This window comes from Amblyomma maculatum, chromosome 2 (assembly GCF_055883805.1).
Source record: "Amblyomma maculatum isolate TAMU_Amacu chromosome 2, ASM5588380v1, whole genome shotgun sequence".
Classification (NCBI taxonomy): domain Eukaryota; kingdom Metazoa; phylum Arthropoda; class Arachnida; order Ixodida; family Ixodidae; genus Amblyomma; species Amblyomma maculatum.
This window is the reverse complement of record NC_139345.1, coordinates 19,764,621-19,783,434: the sequence shown is the minus strand read 5'-3', so window position 1 is coordinate 19,783,434 and position 18,814 is coordinate 19,764,621. Positions and strand designations below refer to the sequence as shown.

Here is an 18,814-nt window from a genome sequence, read left to right as displayed (position 1 = left end):
CCAGTGCCAGCTACCAAGTGGCCTCCACGCACACTTATCACAAGGTTTTGAAAATACGCCTTCGAAATGAGGCTTCACAATTTTTCAAATGTTGTGGGGCATACTGAGGTTTTCTTCATGAAGAGCCGGTATCATATTTGTGGTGTGAAAGAAGAAAATGCTTGTAAGGCTATTATACATTCCTATGGAGCGCTTTCCCATTCTGGATGCAGAAGTGTCCACCAGTATGCCATCCATTGGGCTCCTGGCATCATGGAGCCAATACTCACAGGTGCTTCAACCTGAGATTATCGCAGCCACAGAAACAAAAATTAGGGAGACACTTAAACTCCACCATTAAAAAGCAAGCGCTCATGGACCATGCTTTCTCCCTTTTTAATTTTTAAAATTTTTTATTTATTTTACATGTTCTTTTTTCACTATAGCTGGCCAGGTGATGATGTCACCGGTAAGCTTGGATGTTGCTCTTTAAAACTTGATGCATCTCAGTGTGCATTCAGCGAAACGTGCTGTTTGTGTATTCGATGCAACACCGAATAACTCCGCAACTAAGTGCATGATGCAATAGTGTTTCACAGAAAGAATGTTTTTTTTTCACTTTTTATGCTTTAAAGTACACTGAAACTTAGCATCAGCACACATCGGCTTCCCATTATGAGCATTTATGCCTTTGTAGCCTACCTTTTACAATGTTTCATTTTTCAATTATTTCTATTAATTGATAAATTACACATTTTAAATTTTCTTAATCAGCATTATCAAGCATTGTGTTTTCATTCTGAGCATCCTGACACCTCTGAACTGCCTTTTCCAATTTTTCATTTTTCAATTATTTCAATTTGTTAATTGAACAATTACACACACTGCATTTTCTTAATTACCACCAACAAATATTCGCTCTCATTCCAAGCAATATGACACCTTTGAAGCCCCTTTTTCATTGATAGCTATTTCAATTAATTACACAATGTATTTCTTTAATTGGCATCAAGAATTGGCTTTTCATTCTGAGCATGTTGACACCTTTGAACCTCCTCTTGACAGTATTTCGTTTTTTTTTCTCATTTATTTCATCAATCAATTATAATGATTTCATTCACTCATTATGGCCTATCACACACCAATCAATCATCAATCATTAGAACCACAAATTACAATGATACGATTTTTATGCAGCCCCCAATCATTTTGGACACGCGGTGCCGACAACTCCTAGAACTACTATTACTACGACGCCTACGGCGTTTCAGCCGATTGCTTAAACAGATTAGGCGTCTAGGGCCTCACCCACCGCTGTCGACCACACCCATTCTCCGCGAGACATCTCTGCCATGCAGAGAAGTCAGCTTTCGGTAGCCCGCATGGCATACAATGCAGCCAGCTTAGCTAACTGAAAGCTACCAAAGGCTCTCGTGTGGTCGACTTCATTGCCCAAGGAATTCTAGAAATTACCTATACTTTAACTTTAATGCGAATTTTTTTGTTCAGAGAGCGCTGATAACAGGCTGAGAATTTTACGATACTACTAGCTCCAAAGCACCATGCAAGCACTAAGACGTCAACGCGAAGTGGGCAAGGCACAATGAAACTGCGAGCTCTGCTGAGAACACGTCAGAGGGCCGTCGGTTTCTGCGCATAGCGCGCCACTAACATAAGCCCATCTGGCTGTCGTTCCATGGTTATATCCAAACTTATCAACCGCCAAGGCTTCTAATCGAATTAATGATACATCGAACTATTTGTAATCTCCTTCGATTTCGATATATCCGGAATCGGCTGGTAAACAAATCGATTTATGTGGGAAGCTTCATCAAATGAAGTGCAAAGGCATAATGTCGCAAAGAATAAATGCCATTGTATCCGTTGCCGAAATAACGTGTAACCTCGGAATGCTCGGCACCGATTAACTTGCGTATTATATAGCTCTGCACAAGAGGGTTCAATTTGGTTTATAGGCTGCAAGGCGAGCCAAGCTATGAAGGACGCCATAGCGGAGGGCTCCGGCACTTTCGACCACCCGTGGTTCCTTGACGTGCGCTAATATCGCACAGTACAGGGCAGCTTGTTTTTTATAAAATAAATTACATGTATAGATGGGCTTATAAGAAAGGAACGGTGAAGTATCGTCAAACGCTCTGATGGGCACTTGAACTGCACTGTAAGGGAAGCGAGGAAGCCGAGAATGAAAGGAGAATGAGAGAATGAGGTGCCGTAGTGGAGGGCTGTGGAATAATTTCGACTACCTGAGGATTTTTAAGGATCTTTACCGTGCACTGACATCGCACATCACACGGACGACTCTTCATTTCGCCTCTATAGAAACGCAACCCGGGTAATAGTAATTGGTTCACAGGAAAGGAAAGGCGCTGTATCTGTCATAACTGTTTCGGTAGACACCCGAACCGCGCCGTAAGTTAAAAGTTAAGTTAGTACGTGGATTTGAGGAGAGACCTGAGCGATGACATGCACTCGCATCGCACACCACACGGACGCATTAGGGTTTCGTCTCCATCGAAACGCAGCCGCCGCGGTCAGGACTTGTTTTGAGAATATTTTGGCGCCCATTTCTGAGGAGTATTTATATTCCGCTTTACAGACCTGTCATCGAGCAATACGCAGTCTACTCGCGCGCCTGCGCGATATATATCCGAATGCAAACACAACTAAAGGTGCGCTCACAACAGCATGAAAATGCACAACGCAAAACGTTTTCGGCGCGCCGCACCCCGCAGGTTTTTTTTTTTCTTTTTTTCTTTTTTTTTTTTTTGAAGCGATAGCTTGAGTATGCTAGGTAAAGCCAAGGTCACTGTGTGCTTCCGATGACCTTCAAACAGCTTCGAGGTCACACTGGAACTTAAGCCGCAACCATTTTGGGTGGCTATGTTCCCACCAAAAATCAAGGTCAAGGCTAAGGCCAAAGGTCAACTGATGTGGGAAGTAGCTTCGCTGACGTCAATCTCGCGCGCGCCTCAGCCGGAGCTACCGCTGCACACTATGTTTAACCAAAGCACAACTCATGTTTTTTTTTTTGTTTTTTTTTTTGCATGCTGACTTGTTTGAGGTTCCGCGGAGTGATGGGGTTGTTGTGGCTGTAGGAAGAAGGGAAAGAAAACGCACAGGCCTACTACTTGCTCTGTAACTGAGCCACCTTCACTGCCTCATGAGGACAGCAGAGAAAATAAAGAAAATGAGGGAGATAAAGACGCGCGCCGCAACAGCCGTCGTCCACCACTGAAACGGTGGCGGGTGCAACGGCCTACAACAGATAAAATACGGTGGCAGGCTAGCCCCCGCAGCAAGCGGCGGTGACCTACCTATCCCAACCCCATCAGGGCTAGGACTAACCACTCCCCCCTTCCCTCCCCCGATGGGGTCGGGAGCTATATTTGCATATTGTACATGGGTTTATAAAAAAGGAAAAGCCCATGCAGTATCTGTCACATTTCTCAGTGGATACCTAAACCATGTCGTAAGGGAAGGGAAGAAGTTGGGATGGAAAGAAGAAAGAGATGTCCTAGTGGAGGGCTCCTGAATTCTTTAGACCATCTGGTGATCGAGTTCTCTTTTCCTGATCCGCACAACGGAAGAGCCAATCGGAGCCGACCGTGGATCGTGACGTCAGTCCAAATTCAGTGACCCGCCATCCGAGGCGGCAGCTGCGGGGGCGACGGGAGGACAGCAAGACGACGTCAGAAAAGCACGCGCTTTCTCGACGTCGCTGGTGTCACGTGACTGCCCCCTTGCCGCTCTGCTGCTCTGCTCGTTAACATTAAAGTTAACATGCTCTTTCAGCGCCTCTTCGTTAGACGTTCCACCGCAAGCGCAGCCGAAAAAGGCGCGTAGTGAGCGTCGTTCCGCGCACCTGCGACGCACCGGCGCCGTCAACGCTACGCCGCTGCGAGACGTTGGCACGTTTCCCGCTAGTGTGAACGGGGCCAGACGGGACTTCACACGATATGCACGAGGTGCAACTCACCTGCGCAGCGTCACGTCTCGGCTGCTCGTCCGCGACGGGATGATGGGCGAAGTGGGCGCGCTCAAGCCGCGGTTGATGGGAGGCTTGTTGCTAGTATGGATGTGCAGAGGGGTCGAATAGTTCGTGCCCTGCGTGTTTTCAATTAAACCCTTAGGGCCGGACGGAGACATTTCAGTTACCAACTCAATATTCCCAGCATATCGTTAAACTGCATGGACACATCAAACAGCCACGCTAGCAAAATCATCGAAACAAATTTCTTGTTACCTAGCGTGTCACTTGTTCGAGAATCTTAGTAAAGGTCTTACGCTAATGAAAAACATCAAACAGGTAAAAAAGGGACCAGAAGTGGTCAGAAGAAATGCAAGCTTCGTGCTCTCATTGCTTGCCTCTTAGGGCCCCATTTTTCAAGAAGAGTGATAACCAATCCCGCTGAACTGGCTGTTGCGCTGAGCACCATCACGATTCTATATGACAGAAAATGCCGGTAAAATATGCATAACTGCCATTTACGAAATGTAAGAAGAAAGATTCGCGGGTTCAGAGATAAGCTAAGGGGCGAACCTTAAGTCCGCCGCCCACGTCGCCATTCAATGGCGAGACGTCCACCGTGCCGTTTGGCGGCTCGGGACTGCGCATGGCCGTGGCCGTCCGCAGTTCGGCGATCAACTGCCTCTCCTTGCGATGTCGGTCCTCCCACGAACCTTCCCGGCGGGCGCGCAGCTTCTGCTGTTGCTTCTGCAGCCATGACTGACTGTAAGAGAAAAGGGCTGACGGTGAACGAAGCTGGGACTTGTTACTGGAGCAAGCACATGGCTCAACCTGACCAAAATCGTTACTACAAAGACAAATTATAACGACATTATGCAAATTTCAACAAATTATACGTTCCGCAGTGTCTGGTGACACTGAGAACACTGGTTGCGATGTCAGTTTTTACTTTCTTACATTCGCTGCCGGCGTGCTTCGCAATCTAGGAAGATATTTTAAAAAACTGCGGCAGTGGAGACGGCGCGGTGGAAGTGAAGCCAGTGAAGCCACATGCCGCCACCTTGTGGTGGGCAAAAATGAGCGGCTGGCCGCCGCACGCTAGAAGAGCTAGAAGTGCTACAAGGCGCCATTACGCGCGTAGTGCCGTGATTTTTCCTGAAACAATGCCTTAGTAAACTCGAGCGCTTTCAAACGCTGATGCTTGCAGTAAGCTGCAAAAAGTTTGAAAAACGCTGATAGTTTGCTATTAGCTTTTTGCCCACCACAAAGTGGCCGCCACCGGCCTCACGTCGGTCAATGCTGTATGGAAGGCACCGCGCCCAGTCGGCGTCGCTCACCTGCCAACGACGGGTTCAGGCTGAGCGAGGCATCGCGCAGCGTGCCGTAGCTTCGCTCCTCGAACGAGTCTCGCGCCGACTCCGAGTGGGCGCGCCGGCGTCTCAGCGCAGGGCTGCCGTACTCGACGCCGTACGAGAAGGGCGACGTGGTGCGGTGGCCGCTGTCTGGCGATCGGCTCTCGTGATCCTGGTGCTGCAGCGGCCAGCGCTGGTAGCCAGGCACGTAATCGCCTCCATTACGGTGCGCCGTCGACGGGCTCTCTGATGGCGTGGTGCGCGTCGTGTACGAGTAGTAGATGGTGCCGTGGCTATGCGACCGAATAAAAAGAAGAAAAAAAAATTAAGGGGACGCTCAAGCTTCGCAAGTTGGCTTGCGGAGAGAGGCAGGCTCAGTACCTGTCTCACTTCACAGTGGTGTAGACTTATCTCTAGTACTATGTCATCAGTAAGAATCGACTCTATCACAAACCAGCCTCCAGCTCGACAAGCAGATGGACGCTAAACGGGAAGCTGGTATGACAGCATCCTCAATGCTGCACAAGGTACAGTTGCGTAACAATTTATTTGGATAAGAAATAACGTGCGTATTTTCTCCGACGCCCCCCCCCCCCCCCCCCCCCCCCCTCCTTTTTTTTTTTTTGCAATTTGGGCTACGGCGACAGTCTTCTTCCGCTCGAAATATATAGCGCGATAAGACTCCCAATTTCATATGAAGCGCGTCGCCATAGGTTACTGCTAGCATATTTATACCTGCTCAACATGATTTCCTATATGTTGTGTGAATTCCGATCTATCATTGCCGCTAGACCCGACTGTCGGTGGCTCCTTTTCGATGAAGGCGAAACGAAGAGGCGTCCGTGTGTTGTGTGATGTTAGTGCCCGTTAATGATCCCCAGGTGGTCGAAATTACTTCAAGCACTCCACTACCGCCCCTCTTTCTCGCTTTCCATTTTCATTACCCCCTTCATTCCCTTACGGTGCGTTTAAGGCGTCCACCGAAAAAAGAAAAGTGTGTCAGATACATGCGCCTTTCCTTTCCTGAAAACCAATAATTAATTGCCGCTAGATACAGTTGTGTGCTTAATCCAGATTTCAGTGCTTATAAAAATTGCAGTAAATCCCTGCAACTTCTTGCTCACTTATGCAATTTGTTGTTGCACTTGTTGTGATTAATCCTGCTGACATTCTCTCTTTATTGCAAGGTGACTACAAATAGCGAAAAGTTCGGCGTTAAAGGAAAGGATGTCCCAGAAAACTATTCATTACCACGCCTCATACAAATAACGCTCAAATAGAAACAAAATGGTCCAGGGGTGAGACGGTGAAAATTAGTCACTAGATACATGTTTTGGAGGAACTCTTGGCTGCCCCGCCGGGGTGGTGCAGTGGTAAGACGCGCGACTACTGTGCCGGAGTACCCGGGCTCGAACCCGACCTCGGCGGCTGCGTCTCGATGGAGGCGAAACGAAGAGGCGTCCGTGTGCTGTGCGATGTCAGCGCACGTTAAAGATCCCCAGGTGGTCCAAATTTCTCCGTAGCCCTCCACTACGGCTCCTCTTTCTCTCTATCCACTTTCTCTCCCACCTTCCTCCCTTCCCTTACGGCGCGGTTCAGGTGTCCACAGCTACAAGTGTGACAGATACTGCGCCTTTCCCTTCCTGTGAACCAATCGATCGATCGAGGAACTCTTGGAGCGGGCAAATTTCCGTTTTGGAGCAGATGTGGATAAGAAACGTAATCATTTTGTAGCAGAACTATCAGCATTTTGGCGCAACTTCAGGGCATGAAGTCGATGTAAATATCCATTAAAATCTTAAAGGCCTAACTACCCTATTCACAATGCAATGCAGCAGGATCGGTGCCTGCTCCGTCACGTTTTGAGAATGCGTCACTGCACAGTGAACAATGCGCGGTTCAAACGTACTGGAAGAGGCGCATAGATGTAAGCGAGGGAAGTGGGCGCAGGCTTTACAATGCGTACCCCAATTTAAAAATAAGAGACCACTGACGCGCCAAGCAGCGTTCGAAATGATGCGGCCGGCCGACGCAAGCCTGACCAAAGCCGCGAGATCGCGTGAACAAACCCGAAACTATGCTATCGAGTCGTACATGCATTGGAAGCGGGGGACTCCAATCGTCGTCGTGCCTGTCATAGCACGCAAGCACGGACATGTGCGCGAGTGTTCCGTTAAATTCAGATTCAAAAGGACTATTTCGGAAATCGCTGGCAGGGCGGGTTGACTCGTACCTCGAAGCACCCCCACCCCCAACACACACACACACACACACACACACACACACACACACACACACACACACACACACACACACACACACACACACACACACACACACACACACACACACACACACACACACACACACACACACACACACACACACACACACACACACACACACACACACACACGCACACACACACACATTTCCGAATAAACGAGCGTCACGGACTTATATGGCCGTTCGGACCACGCTCGTATTCTAATTAGCAAGATTTTACAATACCTGTGTGGGATCAGCGACCGCAGCAGCGCACGCGTACGTGTTTTGTCCGCTTCGCGATTTTCCCAGCATGTGTTCCACAGGTGCCATGTCTATCATGGAACAGTTATCGAGAACGATCACAGCACTGGGACCCGTTCGCCGCCTTCACCGTTCGACGCCACACGTTGACTGCGCCGTGACCCAAACGCTATAACGTTCTGCGCTGCACCACATCTCACCCGCTGGTGACGCCGAGCCGGCTCTCGACGCTGTCAAACTTCTTTTAGCTACCATTATTGCCGTTTCCACAGATGTCCCTTCCCGGAAAGAAGAGAAACTGATGTGACCATTGTGAGCAGCTGGAAGTGAACGCCGTTTCGAATCTGAAATGGTTGACCGCAAGTTCAGACAAAATAGTCCCATAATTTTCTAATATGCATTCACATTCGTTGAATACATACAGTAAATGCTATGTGAATGGAATGGCCATGATTATCACAAACCACTTCGGATGTTCGGGCATCCCTGGAAGCCGCGCCATACGCTGGGCAAAAAGAAAAGATAGTGTCGCGCTTACCTGGCCTTTTTGGAGCAAGCTGACTCAACTTCGGCCAATTTAATGCGTTTGGTGCAGCATGGTGCAGGAAATCGTATTTATGTTAAAATGACGCAGTTGGCGCAGCTGTTGCATTCCCTACAGTGCTGCATATAGCGCTCGAATGACTCGTTGGATTACAGGCGCGAGAAATGATAGGCCTTGCCAGAAAGCAAAAGTTGTGCGCTAAAAAGAGCAGTCACCTCAAGTGCTTTTAAAGCAGGCCTCGGTACATGTCCATGGAGAACGCTCATTTAATGAATAGCTCATTCCACACGAAAAGCGTTGAAGAGGTGAACAGAGGAAAAGCGAGACAGGAGACACGCACCCCGGATTGGACAGCGAGCTGGGACTGCCGTGGGGTAGCGTGCTGTACGACGAGGGGTTGGCGCGGCCCCCGGGCGGTGGAGAAGCCGGGTGGTTTGGCATGGATCGGATCTCTCGCAGCATCCCGTCCAGCAGGTCGTCCAGTTCGGCGTGCTCTGACCGCAGGGGGTTCCGCACGCGGTGCTGGGGGCCACCGTCAGTTGCCGAGTGGTGAACCTCCACTTCTGCCGTTGGGCCGCAAGGATAAGGGAAGAGCACAGTGAAAAAGCGCCTGAAGCGACTGGTCACCACGAACTATTGCGTGCCGACATGTATGCGCACTCCACACCAGTACAGCCGATGTGCGGGCTGACTCTCTTTTCCCTCCACAACATGTTTCGTAAAAGCCACCATCCTCTCCGCTAAAACGTACAGGAGTGAGCTTCGCAACATCGAGAGCGTTCGTGAAGCAGACTCCGAAGTTGATGTAGCTCGCTGAGGAATTGGAACAGCAGATAAACTCAAACTTTAGGAAGTAAAAAAAAAAATAAAAAAATGCTGAAGCGCTACGAGACAACCAACACTGAAAATATCGAGAGCTTCTGCGGTTGTACTAAGCATACATCACGAAGGTATCCAAATTTTCACGTTGAAAAGAGCGTGAATTTCTGCTATATTTGTTTCACTATGGCGCCCTTCATAGCGTCGATCTGGGACGTTAAGCCACACAACTGCCAGAACACGAGACGAAGAGGAGGAGACAACGTCGGCCTATCTTCGTCACGCCTTTCCAAGCAATGTCACGTCTTTCGGCAAGATCATCTGAATGTACCAGCGCACCCGACATGGCTCGAAACCTAACAACTGTAATTGGTGCCACTCACATACGCTATCCATTGAACTAGAAAAAAAAAAAGAGGGGGGGGGGTGGGGGGGAGGGGGGAGGGATTGTTTCTCGTTCGTGGTAGTAAATGTAGTAAACTTAACTTATAATAGAGAAGTCGACCGCACGCAGCTTGGAGATCCTAGTTCTGGCTCATAGCTCTAAGCAACTTAGTTTCGTTCTCTGCGCCGGCGAGATATGACCGTCAGCAGCAGAGCTAGTCATCCCACCACGTGGTCGCAGGGTTAAAGACTGATGGAATAGAGGGGATGGCCTGGCATTGACAGCTAGGCTGCACACACACACACAAACAAAAAGTCTCTCTGCACAGTGCAGCAAATTGCGTTCGTTACCTGGAGAACAGCGCGTGATCTGGACACTGCCTTCTTGTTGAAAGTCGCACTGAGCGCGATATCTTACAAGAAGAAAGCGTGCTGCAAATCAATAAAGAAACAAACAATTTGCTATTGTTTTCAGAGCCACATCACAATGCGCGCTGTCATGTAGTTGATGCTGGAGTAGATTCAAAAATAGGGTGCGAAAACGTGCTCTTGTATTCGCGGGAGGTAGGTAATAACTTAATATCGCAGCGTGAAACGTTCACAGAAGAAGAGAGTGGGTTGACCGAAATAACTTCTAGTTCATGGAGGAAGGGTATAGGAGGAGTTGAATCAATGCGTTTCACACAGGGCGCACACATTCCAGGGGCCCAGGTGCTCTTTACCGGTTAGCCGCGATCAGACACGCCTGCCCCCGGAAGAAGAATCAAGAAAACGACGACCACAATGCGCCCGTGAGTGACATGCTGATCACCCCAAGAGTGAAATGGGGAAAGGCCCTCACCGACGGTGCCTCCGTTGGGCACCTTGTGGAGCAGCCCCTGCGGGCTAGGGTTGCCGTAGTTGTGCAGGCCCGAGGAGGAAGAGATGCCCGAGTCCATGCTCACAGTGTGCGGCCCATCAAGCACGTCAGTGTCGGGAGCCGCGTTGGGGGAAGGGGGAAAGACGCCCCCCTCAGCGGGCTTGGCCCCCTTGGACACCACTGCGTAGAGGTTTCCGTCAAGGGGACCCTCTGCGTGGGGAACTGGGAGCCGGGAAGAGGGGGCCGAGCGAAGGGGCGGTTAGCCGTGTTAGAGGGTCGGGAGAGTTCGCCACCGTTAATCCGCACAGCTCTGCACTCGGTCGCCGCTGAGAGGAGAGCAGAGGGACAGTAAGCAGAAAACGGGAAGATAAGATGCACACACCGCCGTATGCGTGCAAAACAGCCAGGCCAGCACGCTACAGCACGAACAAAGCTTTCTAAAATTATGCACAACCGAGCGTAAGGCTAATATCACTTGCATGCACCCAAGGGGGGACCCGAGACCCACGCCAGAAATTAAGCTCAACGTCAGCCCCCGCCCCCTACACTGCGTCCTCAGATGTGCTACATTACCTTGGGCCCTTCGTGAAAAAAAGAAAATCCCGGCTACGTGCCTGGTGTCAGCGCAGGCACAGGGTTTGTATACAAGAGACAAATTTCACAAAACCCGCCGTTCTGCTATTGTTTAATGTTTTATCTCCCGACATTACACTTATTCGAAGCGTGCTTAAGATATCAGTAAGATTCAGATAATGGCATGAATTAAAACTTCTATATCAAACTTACTTTTATATAATACCGACAGACAAGAACGTTCAGAAAGGATAGCCTATATTCCAATAACATGAGATATTAACTTCGCCCTCCTCCCTGTAAAGCCCCTCCCTATAAAGGGCGGGTTCGCTTGGGGACGAAAGGAAAGCCGTAGATAGGTGCAAACGAAGACAGTTTCGGTAGCCGCATCTGGGCGCTTTTCTTTGGAAATGTCTTTTGGAAACTATGCGCCATTTTTTTTTTAATAACACATCCCAATCTCCTTCCTAGACTTAATTTCCCTTTTAGTGTAAAAATGCCGCAACAGACCGACATAGCCTAGCTTTAGCGAAACGCCAGTAGCCCCGCATAAGGCGACCTATAGTCTCACGTGCTCTCCAGTTAAAAAATGCATCATGCAAGCGGGCCACCACCACAAAAAGCTCTGATTTCGACAATCAACGCGCCAGTTGCGCATGCTGTAAGCATAAGCTTTTGACTTACCTGAAATGTTGGTTGGCTCGATGAGGTCATCAAGGTCTGAAAGAAAAGTAAAAACGTAAACTGCTACAATGCTTTCTAATTAAAAAAAATTGATCTTGCACGGACTTTACGCCATCAAGGCCTTTATTTCTTCTTTAAAATTGAACATTATGTGTATTCCGTTAACAGATACGTACCGCTTTGGCTGTCTTCATGGATCAGATCGAAGTTTTCATATGAATCTTGTCTGACTAATGGGTCTTTCGTCTGCTCGCCTATGCTGATAGTGTCAGTCACGGAACCATTTCCTGCGGGCACATAAAGAACAGTGTCGAAAGTGGCAATGAAAACATGGCCTCGGAATGCCGTTAGAGCACAGTAAATATTGAGAACCTTTTACTTAATTACAAGTTAGGCAGATTTCACCATCTAGCAAGAGTCGGCACGCATCAAATAAAACAATCTTATACAGCTGTAAAACGTTGCAGCTCGAAAAAAAAAACAAAGTATTTCAGTGCATACCTCTGAAGTCGTCAGGGTGCTGAGAAAAAAGCAGCTCCACTTGCCCGTCTTCCGGAAACCGGGAGTCTGTTAAAAAAAAAAAAAAAAAAAGAAAAGCCCACATTTGGCGCGACAACACCAAAAAGCGAAGACATATACTTAGCATCTCCGAGAACAATGAAGCCAATACTCTTGCGGCCAATGCACTGGATTCGGCATCTCACGCTGGGTTTCGCCGAAGGAGCTGTTACTAACTTCAGCTTACATCTGGCCTTGAAAATAAACACAGCTACAAAAGCCGTTTAAATGAGGCCCCGGAACCGCTATTTCCGCGTAGCTTAATTGCGATGCCAATTGACGAGCCCGTGGAACTCAGCGCAGAAGCCGCAGTAGGCAAGATTGCTTCTTCGAAACGCTTTCGAACTTTGGGACTCGCAAGTGCTCTTGACCCTAGGATTGCGTAAGTGAAGAACATGTGAGCGTTCCGAGTAAGACTTTATAGACTCATGGCAGATCCTATCTGGCACAGTTGAAGCGATGGGCGGGGCTCACCGGAGACGGCATCGTCGAGGTCCGCCTTTCCGAAGAACACCTTTCCCCCGTCGAGCGTGCACGTGTGGAACTGCACCCGGAAGATGGGCGTTCGGCCGGCGGGTCGCTGCTTCTTGTGGTAGCACTTGATGAGCACGTCGCCCCGAAGGGGCTGGCTGGCTTCCAGCGGCACGACCAGACGCCGCGAGCCGTCCGTGGCCACGCTGCAAGCCACGAAGGCAGCTTTTCAGGGCATCCGAACACGTTGGGGCCTGGCCGGGAGGCCAGCATGCCACTCGAGGGCATTGGCGACAATGTGGAGACAACACGCACTGCGCGCCCTTAATGCAGCCTCTTGAAACACAAGCCGAAAGATTCCGCCAACTTTGCGCAAAATATTCCCACGAATTAAGAAATGAGGCCTATGCTATACCTACCTCTTTTCGCGGAGGTCACCAGATGTTCTGTAATCCTTGTCCATGTTAGGTCAATGGGACCTTAACTCACATTCCATTAAAGGCGGGCACTACGGAACTGTGCATTTGCTCTAAAACACGGGTTCATTCGTGGAAATCGAAAAGCCTAGCGGCGACACAACGTCTAATTTGCACACCGTCTCGTCTTTCAAAAAATAAAGTAAGCGGTACACGGCTATCAGCCCTCACTGGAGGGCACGGAAGCGTCCGCCGTCCAGATACTGTTGTTAATATTAATTCCAAGATTCGCTACGCAATTTAATTTACACACGACACCGGCGTGTCAATGACTACACGAAACGACAGGGGGTCTTAAAACCAATTTGAGCAAGAAGAAATCAGAGATATGCATTGAGCAACAATGGCATGCATGCACGCCGATCACAGTTAGGGGTTTGAAGTCCAGGTAGGTTCATAATAACACAGTTATCGAGTTTATTTAAGCTGTTTACGTAGCAGTGGCGAGTCGTATGTTGAGTTCCCCGCTTCTCTATACAAAGCCCAGTTCAGCAGCCCCTGCTGAACTGGGCTTCGCGTATCTGTTTGCAGGAATGCAGCAACTAAGTACTAGAAAAGGAGCAAGAACAACAATATATAAGCACATATAGGAACAAGAAGTATTCTTTATGTTGCTGTGATTCGATGTGAGACTTTGAAAGCTGAAGGCTTACAAGCGAAGCAATTCCGCGGCACTTTTGTACACGAAGTTACTCAAATCGAGGAAATTTGACTCTGCGCGCAGAAGGGAAGGGCGCTGTGAATACGTGAGTTCTCTTAGACGCCGCCTTCTCGAAGGACACACTAGAAGATTACAGCTTTCAAAGAAGACTTCTAAAATAAAACAAACAAAAAATCAAACGAAAACAGTGGGGCGAACTTACTGGACGCCAGAGGTATACACGGGCTGCATGCCTTGGTAGATCTTGAAAAATGGTCGGCAACCTGACAAAAGAGAAAGAAGAAAAAAAAAAGAACCGAAGGAGCTCGAGAGGATGCCTCCGCCAAACCGGCCTCTTGCGCAAGATGGCGCATTTTCTCCCATTCTCTTTTTTCTTACCGCCATTTATAAGTGTGAAAGCGCACGCACCTCCTCTATTGTCGAAGTTAGGAATTCCGTGAAGGATGAGGTGATGCAGGTACAGCGCGTTGTTGTTCATCTTGATGTTGCCGGACAGGAGCTCCGTGAAGTAGTTAACGTACCTGCAGCAGGAAAACACTCGCATCACGGAAGCGCCGACGGGTGTTAATTTGCGTCCGTCTTTGCAACTCTCCTGAAAACAGTTTGTTGACTATTTTTCTTCATTCTGCGAACTTCGAAGTTTTCCTGAGCGAATCGCGTGCTAATGGTCAAATCACTTTTTCTTTTCTTTTTTTTTTTTCTTTTTGTAAAGAAGCCTTTGAAGGTCGTATAATATGATAGGCAAGGATAAAAATTATATAGAAGGTTTAATTTGTTTTTGTTAATCAGGTGCCATGAGTACTTATTCATGGGGTCTGGTGGCTGCGTTTTGCAGGGAAAAACGTCCAAACATCTCCCGCCCATCAGAAAAATTTAAACGACCCATTCAGATTCTTAACTGTCCGAGCTATATTTCGAACTTGTCAAAATAAGCACTAATGGGACGGATCTCACCCACACTTACTGTCGACGTTACGTGTTGTCAAAAAAAAAAAAAATGCCGGCTATTTAGTTCGACGTTTCTGCGCAGTTTTCTTTTAACTTGCCATCTGATCCGTTGGTACTGCAGGCAGAACACAATTGTGTTCCGCCTGCAGTACCAACGAATCACTACAGCCGATTTCGTTTTTTTTTCTTTTCTTTTCTTTTCCTCCTAACGTTTTGCCCAGGCCACGCGGCATGCATGATTTGCTGTTATTAGCGCGAGATGCTGCCATGTAAATATGCAAGCACGCGTCACGCTTGTTCGCGCAATGATTACGAAATTTAAAGGCACGTATACGAGCGAGACTGCAAAGACGTGGGCGAGCGAGAATGATCACGTGTTGCGCCAGGTATCGGAGTTACCCAAGTGCCGGAAGGGGACACCAGACACACTCATTTTATGCTTCCACCGGCACTTTCTTGGTACCGCCGGTGCCGAACGGGAAACGAGATGGTGGCGCTTGTTAAACATTATGGACAAGCGGAAAAACAAGCAAGTTTGAGTAACTGCGATCCCATTGCGTAAAGACTGCCACTGGGAGATGTCGAGACGATGTGTATTCAAGGACTTAGAACTGACATTTCAAAGGCATCAAAGGGTTCATCCGATTAGGCATGTGTGAAGGAATGCAGTTTTGTACTTATATGCTCAAGAAAAGTTCAAAACGTAACCGTGAGCAACGATATAAGAAAGAAAAAAAAAACGATGGCCGTTACCTCCTCTGGGAAGGGTGCATCGAAGAGTACAGCTTATCCTCGTAATACCGCCTCATTGTTAACCGGTCCAGCGCCTGGTTGTCACTAGAAAGGAAAGAGGGGAGGGGGGGTTGAAGCCTAAAATAATTGTAAAGCGAGCTCTAACAGAGCCAGCCGCATCCCTCTGCCTGTCCCGCAGACAATTATATTTGCATTAGTGCACCAGGAAACCCACCTGGCGCATATGCTGGTGTAGTGCAGGTAAGCAGCCAGTACGACTCCGATACGGCCCTTGTCACCCTGAAAAGAGCAAAGGTCAGCCGCCGCAGTCGTCAACATGCAAAGATTCCACCCCTTTCGCTCGGCAATTCAGCCAAGTAATGCTGAAAGTTGGGCGAGTTGATTAACGTTCATGATGGAAAAAAGCGCGAAAAAGTACACGACGGACGGAAGGAAGACACGGACGGACAAATTCAGCCACCCATTCAGTTTTGGTATACGACACATGAGCAACATAAATGCTCCGACTCGCCTTGGAATGAAGGATGGCGACGTTCTGTGGGTCGGCGTGGAACCACGAGTCCAGGCTTTTGCAGATGGAGCAGAGTCTCTCCAGAGGTGGCGAGAGGTGCGCTGGCCATCCGAACTCCATAATCTGCGCAGCCGAAAAAAGAAGAAGAAAAAAAAAAAAAAGACCACGTCGTCTACGGGAAAACAGGTTATGCTGCGAAGCACCCTTACGGAAAAATTATAATGTCCTCATAAATATGGCTACCTGCGTGCGCCAGAGAGTTTAGGAGTGCTGGACTATGGCCAGCATCGAAGGGAGCGAGTAGATTCAGATACTGTTAGAAGCTCCAAAACGTCGGCGCATCACATAAACGAGCGAACGTCACTTGGATGGGAAATTTGTCGCCATGTATTATTATAAAGCGTTGTGAAACACTTCTTATCGGTGGTATAAGTATACCACTGTTCATGCCGGTAACAAAACTAAGGTTGGCATGCGGCTTCTTCATTTTTTTTCTCACCTGACTGTTCAGCCTGGCAAGGTCGTGTCGCTTCTCAGAAAGATTGAACACCTGAAATCGGAAATAAAACATGAACATATCAGTCTCCGATGCAGCACATCATGTCGTGAAGTTCAAGGTCACTTCATATGTTACTCGTGCTAGATACTGTCAATGACTGTTGTAAATAACCGTATCAAGCTTCGTGACAACAGAACTGAGAGGTAAAAATCATGAACTGTTTTTTTTTTTTCTTTTTTCTTTTTTGTATTGCAGTGAAAGCTGCTATAAGGTTGGTGCAAGCAACATAGCCCTTCATTCCACCATGGAATTTACATCGTCAGCCCTAAGACCTTTTGACTTTATAATGAAATAAACCAATTTATTAATTTCAATCGATCGAATCAATCTATTTCAATTGAAATTGCAGTTGAAATTAAAACAAGCTACCTGTCACGGCTCTCAGGTGGCAGAGAGGAGAAGAAGTCTCCTTCTCTGCCTGTAGAAGAGAACAGGGAAGGGGAGGTCCGAAAGATGCCTGCAACTGACGAGGACCCAGATGGCGCTACCGTGCGAGCTTAACGTGCTTTGCGATTATGATGAGGAAGAAGGAGAGGAAGGTCCGACCACGGTGTGCTTCACACGACTCACTGTATATAGCGATCACAAAGCTATCATCTTGCGTTGCGTTTGCGTGCAGACGTTTGTGAGAAACGTGTTCGGCTGATTGGCTGAAACAAAGCTATGACAGCCTTCGCTGATTAATGCGCTAAACAGGCCACCTGAGCTCTCTCTCTCTCTCTCTTTTTTTTTTTTCATCCAGCGAGTCATTGTGGTTCACGCAACACAGTTTTAGGAAATGCGTTCAGTCTGTGGAAACTCTCACCGTGTATTTATTTCCATGCTTCGTCCTCAGCATCCGGGTAACCTCTTTCAGGTTACTCCGATAGGTCGTATCCAATCCACCTTCGGGGAACGTGACCACTGAAAAACACGCCAGTTGTTAAGAAACATACGTTCCCTTAAATCCCACAGGGCTCCCAGTACCTTACAGATGAGCCTACAAAACAACACAACTTGATCCAAGCGCCATCACTTGCATGGAAGGAAAAATTAACATCAAATCCGCAAGATCACTCCGAGCTACATTTCGTAGAGCAATTACCATAAGTGCCCATCGAATATACTTTCAGCGGGCTTTTTTGAGACACGTGCTCACGCCCATTACTTCCTCACTACTGAATTGTTTTTCTTCTCTACAAGAGCCGATCCCGATGAGAAGTGCACTGATTAAGAAATCGCGATATCACTGACACATACCTATAATCTTCTCCGTTACGTATGTCACGTCCATGGCGAAACTGAGTTGTCGTTCGAGGCTTCTGCAAAACACAGAAGACGAAAATTCAGCTCCTGCGAATAATGCCGTTAAGATCCCAGCAGACAAGCTAAAAACATTATATTACCTTGGACTTCTCGTTCGTTCAAGTGATCGGGATCCAGGACTCTTCTAGTGAGAAATGAGGATATGAGAAAGATTTAAGATGTTAGATGAGCAGTAACGATAGTTACATACCGCAATGGTGACGCCAACAACGGAATGTTAAACCTGACAGAAAACGTGGCTACTGGCGGCGTCAATGCACTCCCAGAAGCTTTCCTCTCTCTTTTTTAACCTTTCCCGGAAGCCTCCGCCACAACATGTATTTAGCTCGAGCGGCACCTTTAGATCCCAGGGAACAGACGAAGTAAACGAAGAGAGAATTATGAAGATCGGAGAGCCCTATATCCGTACCGAAACATGCCTGCTACGGAACGACTACATAAAGAAACAGAAAGAAAGAAAGCCAAATAGCGGCAGAGTTTTGTTGATTGCACTGCCACAAGTTTGACAGGGGGCGTTTTTCAGGCTGTCGTAACGTAGCGACGAAATATGGCATATAAAAAAAAAAATGACGCAGCCATACGTTTCCGTTTTACATGCTTGTAAAGAGCGCCACGAGTGGAAGTAAAGTGCAATAATAATCCTGAAACGACTGGCTTGAATCGCCCTGGCGTTCGTGCAATCTGTGAGGGCGCGGTAATCGCGTTACTTTCGCGAGCGCAGTGAGCCATATTGAACTATGGTAAAACAGATTCGTTTTTCTTCGCTGCAATCTCTTTTACCTCCTGTTGGTCCATAGTGCCTGTATGCCTTCATATGTGTACCGAATGTCTAGCATGAGTAGATTGTGCCCCAATACGTTC

At 48.0% G+C, this 18,814-nt stretch overlaps 1 protein-coding gene across 1 annotated transcript in view; it reads right to left on the bottom strand.

The window, feature by feature from the left end:
• Positions 1-18,814, bottom strand: part of by (focal adhesion protein tensin) — a 293,064-nt gene that overhangs the window by 26,256 nt on the left and 247,994 nt on the right. The window contains 19 exon segments of the mRNA XM_084593429.1: positions 3,977-4,104; positions 4,541-4,730; positions 5,305-5,326; positions 5,329-5,612; positions 8,733-8,955; positions 10,437-10,676; positions 11,712-11,747; positions 11,888-11,998; positions 12,213-12,278; positions 12,744-12,946; positions 14,080-14,140; positions 14,286-14,398; positions 15,579-15,662; positions 15,793-15,857; positions 16,090-16,212; positions 16,589-16,639; positions 17,454-17,551; positions 17,888-17,949; positions 18,034-18,077. Of these exon segments, the coding sequence (XP_084449555.1) occupies positions 3,977-4,104; positions 4,541-4,730; positions 5,305-5,326; positions 5,329-5,612; positions 8,733-8,955; positions 10,437-10,676; positions 11,712-11,747; positions 11,888-11,998; positions 12,213-12,278; positions 12,744-12,946; positions 14,080-14,140; positions 14,286-14,398; positions 15,579-15,662; positions 15,793-15,857; positions 16,090-16,212; positions 16,589-16,639; positions 17,454-17,551; positions 17,888-17,949; positions 18,034-18,077 (2,204 nt within the window).